The 7,633-nt window shown below is 44.5% G+C and overlaps 1 protein-coding gene across 8 annotated transcripts in view; it reads right to left on the reverse strand.

The window, feature by feature from the left end:
• Positions 1–7,406, reverse strand: part of ZNF131 (zinc finger protein 131) — a 28,805-nt gene extending 21,399 nt beyond the window's left edge. For 2 of the 8 annotated variants that reach the window (XM_072958725.1, XM_072958721.1), the window contains exons 1-3: positions 6,687–7,001; positions 6,061–6,199; positions 4,965–5,066 (exon numbers count right to left, since the gene is read on the reverse strand). In XM_072958725.1, coding sequence (XP_072814826.1) covers positions 4,965–5,066; positions 6,061–6,184 — 226 coding nt within the window. In that variant the 5' untranslated portion in view covers positions 6,185–6,199; positions 6,687–7,001. Of the gene's footprint in view, positions 1–4,964; positions 5,067–6,060; positions 6,200–6,428; positions 7,002–7,134 lie in introns of those variants that run through there. The other 6 variants (XM_072958724.1, XM_072958720.1, XM_072958719.1 and 3 more) reach the window with 5 other exon arrangements.
• Between the last annotated feature and the right edge of the window lie 227 nt (positions 7,407–7,633).

The raw sequence follows: 7,633 nt of genomic DNA on the forward strand, positions 1-7,633 counted from the left end.
GCAAACTAAAAATAACTGGATTCACTGAAAGCTAATTTTATTTGGGTCCCCTAATCTTTTTTCTCCTGGTTGTCTTTCGACCATGTTATATTTTATTATATGAGAGTAGCCTTAAGGACAGACAACTAGATTTTGCTTTTTTTCTTTAAAAGGAATTTTGACACAACATTTAAAAGTGCAACAAAAATCTTTCCTAAAAACAATGTGCAAATTTTTCCTGAAGGAGAATATTTTCATTTTTAATCAAACACATATATATGCCTGATATATTTATATGTATCAGGCATGACTTTGAACACTCTACAAGTATTAAAACTCATTTAATCCTCATAACAACCCTATGAAGTACTATTACAATCCCCATTTTACAGATGAGGCAATTGGGCATGGAGATTTTTAAATAGGATGATGGCAGGAAACATTCCTGCTTGGGAGTTTGAATATCCATGGTCCCATTCACTACAGGACTGCAATCTCTTATTCATATTTCCGAAGTCCCCCAAATCTCTTAAAACCAGAAAATTTCCTATAAATTTGACTGCATCATTTTTTTCTGAACTGACATGAGGCTATTTATAGTCTTTATCCCACTTAGCATAAATGTTAATAAGCTATGATGCTGGATTATTACTTGGTTATAGGATATTGCTCCAGACCCTACCAGGCATATCATGTAATGCACATACTGCACTACCTTAGAAAATTCTAAAAATTTGTAATCTCAAGAAGCATCTGGCCTCCAAGGATTTGCAGACTTAGTTCCAAAGCTTGGTTAATCAGAATCACCTGTAGACTTAAGCAGGGGTCCCTGATCTCCAGAATCAAAACTGGGATAGAGAATTGTTTTTCGTGAGCACTCTAGGTGCTTCTTATGTGACCAGTCCAACATTGGTCCTAGGAATAAACCAATGACCCAACTAATTAGCTAACATGAACCAAACTGATAACACGTCCAGGTAAGTGAATGGTTGGGTGATGCTGTATAGCTGCAAAAATATTTTATACTCTATCAGGAATAGTCTGGTAACTTTCAAATTTCAGCCCATTTTCTCATCAACCCCTTATTCCTTTCATAATGTAAGTGTGTAGGAGAATACATTTTTTACAAGCAAATATCTAAGCAAAACATTAATATGAACACCTTAATCTTAGTCATTTTTCCACTTAGGAAGGGGCAAAGGGGAGAAGCATTCTGGAATTTCTCTAGTCTTAGGGAATTCCTCAGTTGGTGGAAAACTCCTACTCAAATAAGATGTTTGAACACGTGCTTAGATGTTTTGTCTTTGATATTAGGGGCTAAAATTTTGCACACAATGGCAGAGTTGCTATTTGAGAGAAACTAGGTGCTTATGGATCTGTGGTTTCAGGAGTAAAGACTGGAGTTAGAAAATTGGAGGCTCGGGTTAAGAGAAAGCTTTTGTGTTCTCAACTAGGGCATAAATGTCTGTTTAAGATTTTATGTGGCGTGAGTCCAAGTCACAAAGCTGAACTGGGATGCAACTGGCTTTGAGGACAACAATTTCACTTAAGTCAAAGGTTAACTTGTCATTCTTATCAAAGGTAACTTACTTCACCAGCAACTTAGGAAACGGGGAGAGAGCTGGTTCAGCTTGCATCTAATGACAGTATATGCTCATAAAGCATATTACAATTTAAGTTTCTTTTACATACATGTCATTTGCTTTTACAAACCCCTATAAGGCAATGGTTCTCAACACTGGCTGCATGCTGGACTTGTCCTAGGGCAGTGCTGTTCTAACTCTGCTGTACACAGGAATCATCTGAGGATCCTGTGCTGATTCAGTAGGTCTAGGATGGAGCCTGAGAGTCTCCAGTTCTAACAAGCTCCCAGGTGATGCCCAGGCATCATGGTCCTCAGACCACACCTCAAATAACAAGGACCTAGAGAACTGTTAAATACAGATGGTTAGATCTCACCCCTCAAAGATTAATTGATCTGGAGAAAAGGCTTGGGTACTGGTACTTGCAAAAGCTCCCCTGGTGTCTCTAACGTGCAGCTAAGGATGAGAACCATCACCATTCTACAGACAGGAGTTCCAGTTTTAGCTAGGATGGAGAAAGCATACTCTACCCTAACTAATCCATTGATTCCAACTAAATATCCTGGACAGAATACATAAAGCAAAATATACAAGGACTCTGAAGAATAATTAGAAGCAAAGAGATTGGGGAGAGAAATCAGAACACAAAGAACAGCAGTAAGTTTTCTGGTTTTACATTTTTTTTCTCCTACATATCCCATGCTGAGGACAGCCCAACTCCTGTTACTGGGCAGCAGGTGCAAATAGAAAAAGCTCCAAAAGAAACTCTTTCTGGCTCTAGAACCAGGAAAGGGGATGGACAGTATGTGTGTAGGTGGGAAAAAAAACCAATTTTTATTCCTCTCTCTCAGCCCTGCTTCAAGACAAGCCCCAGTTCTGATGCTGCACATCTGTGGCTGGCTGCCACCAAGCAGGCGCCTAAACTCTAAGAGAAAGTTCTCTCTGGCACAGAAGTAGGAAAGAGACAATAATCTGAAGCACATGGAGAGAATTCCTGTCATTTTCTTCTCTCACCACTTTGTCCAGGAAATGGACCCCACTGCCGGAACTGTACAACAGCACAGGGAGGCTAAACCCCCAATTTTCCAGCCAGAAGACCAGGAAAGGGAGCTCCTGGGAGCTAAAGTACAGAGGAAATCAGGAGGGGGAGCTGGATTAAGGTCCTTTTATCTGTGTATGCAGTCTTGAGCTCACCACTGAGCTGCACACATGTGCAACTGACCTGAGGCTGCACAGTAAAGGCTTTGAGAACTGCACTGTGGTGTGGACTACTACCCAGATCCACACACCTGGGACCTGAATAGCACAACAAAGGTTCTGAAAACTAAATTAGAATTGGATCCACAATCCACCCGAGGCAGCCTGAACTTAACCAGGTTGAGTGCCTACTAAAACAAAATAAACCAAAATGACAAAAGCATTATAGAGGATTTTAACATCACCCAAAATTACTTGACATATTTTGTACATTCAAAAAAAAAAAAGGAAGCTAAGATGTCCAATGTTACACAACTGACAAACAGTAAAGCTGGGACTACAACTCGGATTTTCCAAGTACATGCCCATGGCTTTCTCTACAGCTAGGTGGCCTAGCCAGGTAGTACAGCAATCCCAAAGTTAAGGGCTTAAGAGACACTGAGCCAAACTGATTCTTTAAACTTGAATCTGGCAAATAACCAAAAGAACAAGAATGCTTTTATATTTTTCTTTCTTATTTTCTATAGTTTAAATACTGAAGGCTTGGGTATCCTGTTCTATAAATGGACACAGCAGGTCAGAAGTGTAAGAGGCAATCTCAAGGTGATTCGTCTTCAGAAGACCCTACTTCTCTAGGTAGGTCAGTACTCCTCGCTCCACCAGCAATGGATATTCAAGATTGAGTGACTTATTTTTTGACTTTTTAGGATTCTGCTCAGAAGTTAACTCCTCTTTGAAATCTTTCCTCTCTCTCTAAAGCAGATTAAACTACTCATGCTCCCTCCTCAGAGAAATCATTCTGTAATAAAAGTCTCTGCAACACTTTTTGCACGCCTTTACCAGTTGCTTATCCATGATCAAGTTTGCAGATTCTCCAAGGGCTGTCTTATTCATCGAATCCTCATTTCCTGGGTCTGGGACAGTATAAGAGGTATTAGATTTGATAAGTAGTCCCAATTTACTAAGCTTTGACAATGCACCGAACACTGTGCCAAGCACTCTGAATATATCATTTCAATTAGTCATTAGTACAAGCTTACTGACCCACTTTTCAGATGAAGAGGCAAATATGCAGTTGAGGTAAAGTAACCTGCCTGGGGTCTCAGTACCTCAGGTGAATAAATGGATGAAATTTTGCCTTGTAATAGAAACAAATACCATCTAGGCTGCTGGATTTTCACTTCAGTAAGCTTTGAGGATTTCCATTATGCCTGTGCTGTGTCCATCACAGATAATCAAAAGATAATCTATTTATGGATGTATCAGCCAGAATGCTAGATAAGCTGGAATGATCAAAATAAGAGGATATTAATTCTACGTTTTCTTTGTTCCCCTGGGCACCAAATTTCTCTAAGGGAATAATTCATAACAGAGAATATATACCCAGTGAAAGAGATACAAAACCAAAACTCAAGAATCCTGATCAAGAAGCTAATGTTCTATATTTACGTAGGCAAGCTGATTTATTTCCTGTAGCTTTGGACGGGGAGGGAGGAGGAGTTAGGTACTGTAGTAGCAGAAAACAAAGGCATGGGAATTAATAGCACAAACTGAATCCCTTGCTAGATGACCACCCTCAGGTAGGTGCCTTTTGGTGCCTGCTCCCTGATGTGCAAATTGGAAATATAACCACTTATTTCAAAGGACCGCTGTGAACCTCAGAAAATGCACACAAACTACATAACAATACCTGGCACTTGGTGGGCTATTATTACAAAATTCAAGCAAGTACAAAAGTCACTTCCTATTTCAAGACCTTCTGGACCCTCTAGAACTTCTGAATGCTACTTCAGTTCATCTTCCTAGCCTTTTTCATATTATAGCAGCCCACTTCACACTGTCCATGTCATCTGCACCTCTGCTAGTACAGAAGCCTGCAGCATCTCCACCAGTCTGAAACATAAGCCCACTAAATATGATGGAAATTCACTTTTAATATACATTTTCAAAAGACAGTGATTGCTGGTTTTAGCAATGAAAAAGACTCTTTAAGAGACCAACAACTACCATCTAACCTAAGAGTTTTTCCTGGTAGATCATTTTACCAAGCACTTTACTAAGAATTCTCAGGTGTCAAACACTTTATCCAGTCACCTAATAGGAACCATTGATGCCTATTTCCCATGGTACCTTGCTAAGTTAACTGTCCAAAACTTAATCAAATTATAATATTTGCTAAATATTGTATTTAAAACAAGCATTTACCTTCTATCTCCACCAAAGGTTCCTGAGTAAACTCCTGAAAGAATTTGTAGAAGAACTTGCTGCAAGCAGCCAAAACAGCCTTGTGGGCCTTAAAATGGTGTCCTAGATAAAAAAAGAAAATTAAGTCATTCATATTCACAAAACCAAATAAAAAACTATAAAACAAATTAGAAAATTAAAGTAAAACAGATTTTTAATATAATTATAAAACTATATTCTGGGCAGGTATCTTGACAAATTTTAATCTCAATTAGACACGAAAGCAGATCTTTGCCTCAAAAACCTTATTAAGCCAGTTTTTTTAAAGGCCATCTTAACAACCTTTTCAGGAGGTAAGGAGCCTCCTACCACATAAGCCAAAGGCATATCCTATTCAGTTGAAACTGCTAAATATAAACACAACCCAAAAGGTTATACATCATTTGAAAAAAGAACAAGCAACAGGATAATCACCAAGCTGAATGTGCTTGCTAAGGAATACATTTACTATGCCTGATCCTTGGAAACTCAATCTACAGCAGACGTAGAATAAATAATTTTTTACCTTGAAAAGTCTGTTTTCACTACATAGAAAAGCTATCCAAGCTGGGTCTGCCTCCATTACAATGACAACTCCTAAGACTGGTAAAGGCCCCATTTTATTTCGGGGGCTTACCAAAGAGAGTACTAGTGCTGCAAAGGAATCTCTCACGTTTTCCCTCCAAGACCATTTGGGAAACTAGAAAGAATTAACAATTCCCAAATGACTCCAGTGAGAGATATCTCAAAGCAGCTTATCAACAGAAGGCTATTAGCCAAACATTTAGAGACATTCTCCCTATCCCCATGCCATCATCCTGCACTGAAGTGTGTAATGAGAACACTTGAAAAGGCTGCAAGAAGTTAAAATGTGATGCTTCTGTTGAAAGCGTGACTAGCCTTCTGCAGCATGGTCTACGTGAGCGGACACTGGTTAAGTGTCCTCAGGTCTCAGCGTACAGCCTATGCAGACTTTTGATAGGGAGTCTACAGAAGGTGGGTAAAAAAAGGCGAGTGGGGGAAGGGGAGATAAGAACTGAAGCCACAAATTCGCTCCTCAGCCCACCACTCTACCTACCGTCGACAATCAGGGTGATGTCAGTAAACCGGTCCTGCTCTCGCTGTTCATTCAATCGGTCCAGGATCATTTTATGATGTTCAGGGAACTCCTGAAGGCATTCCATCGTCTCTTCGGCCTCCATGGCCGTCGGGTTGCTCTACAAAAGAGGAGCATGATAATGTACACCCATGAGCTCGGGCTAAGGAACAAAACCCCTAAAGCATAAATTAACAACAACAAAAAACAAAACCAAAAACCCAGCAACGTGAAAAGAAAGGGGGAGGGTGAGGCAAGAGGAGAGGAAGGCGAGGGAAGAAAGAAAGGCGAGCCGGGCGGCCGCCGCGCGTTGGGGGCCGGAGCCGCGGCCGCGGGACTCCGAGCCTGACCTAATTGGAGTCGGGAGACGCGAGCTGGAGCGGGTGGGCACAGCGCCGGAGGCTCCGGGCGCCGGGCGCGCAAGTCCGGCAGGGGAGGAGACCCGACAGCCACGGCGGCCCTCTAACGGCCCACCGAGCCCTTTGGCTTGGCCCTGGCTGCCGCCGCCCCGGGACCCGGTCCGGCCCGCGGCCCACAACGACTCCCGGGTCGCCTCTCCCTCCCCCGCCCTCCCTCTTCTCCCCCGCCCCGACCGGACCGGCACTCACTCAGGGAAGGAGGAGCGGCCTGGGCCTGCGCGTCACTTACGTCGACGTGCTGCGTCACCGCGTCAGGCTCCGACTGACGCGGACGCCTACTAAGCGCAGGCCAGGGAGTGGGTGCGTCGCGCCCCCGCCTGGCCTCCTCTAGTGGCGGGGCGGAGCTTATCTAAGGGATTTGGCGCTAGCGAGGGCGACGCGGCTCGCGCAGGGAGGAGGAAGTCCGGCTGCGGCGGGGTCGGCACGGTTTAGGCCTGGCTTCGTCGTGGGTGGGGCTCCACCTACCACCCGCCCGCACCAGACTCCAGGTGTGAGCACTTCCGACCGGACCTAAGAATAAACTCGTAGCCGGTTCCCGGTGCGCTTTTATACTCTGCTCCCGCACGCCAGCCCAGCCCCGCCCCGCCCCGCCCCGCCCCGCCCCCTTCCTCTCGAGGCCTAGGTCCCGCCGCCTTACCTAGCTCACGATCCTCCCTCTCTCCTTTCCGTCTCCGAAGGCTTTCCTTCTCTGCTGTCCCCTCTCGGGGCGTAAGTCGCCCCACACTCTTCCCTACCCCTAAACACCAGCTCGCACGCCATCTCCCCGCGAGTGACCGGGCGCTCCCTCCGCTTGGTCCGGCTGGCGCACGTGCGCTCACTCCGAGACCCCGGCGGCCGCGGCGCGGGCTGCGGCGGCCACGGGCGCGAGCACGTTCCGGCCGCCTGGGATCTTCCTCCCGGGTGCCCGCCCTCTCCGTGCTCGGCGGGCAGCACGTGTTTGCTAGGCACAGGACCTGGATCTGCTCGGGTTATTTACACGTGATGCTGTTACTGGAGCTCTCCATTCCCCAACTCCTGCGTTTTAAGAGGCTAGTAACCCATAATCAGCCTCACGTGACTGGGTCATTCCTTCATTCATTCTGAAAAAAAAAAATGGCTTTTTGAGGATGAAATAGTCAAGATTTATTCTTGTCAAG

Source organism: Vicugna pacos, chromosome 3 (genome assembly GCF_048564905.1).
Source record: "Vicugna pacos chromosome 3, VicPac4, whole genome shotgun sequence".
Lineage (NCBI taxonomy): Eukaryota > Metazoa > Chordata > Mammalia > Artiodactyla > Camelidae > Vicugna > Vicugna pacos.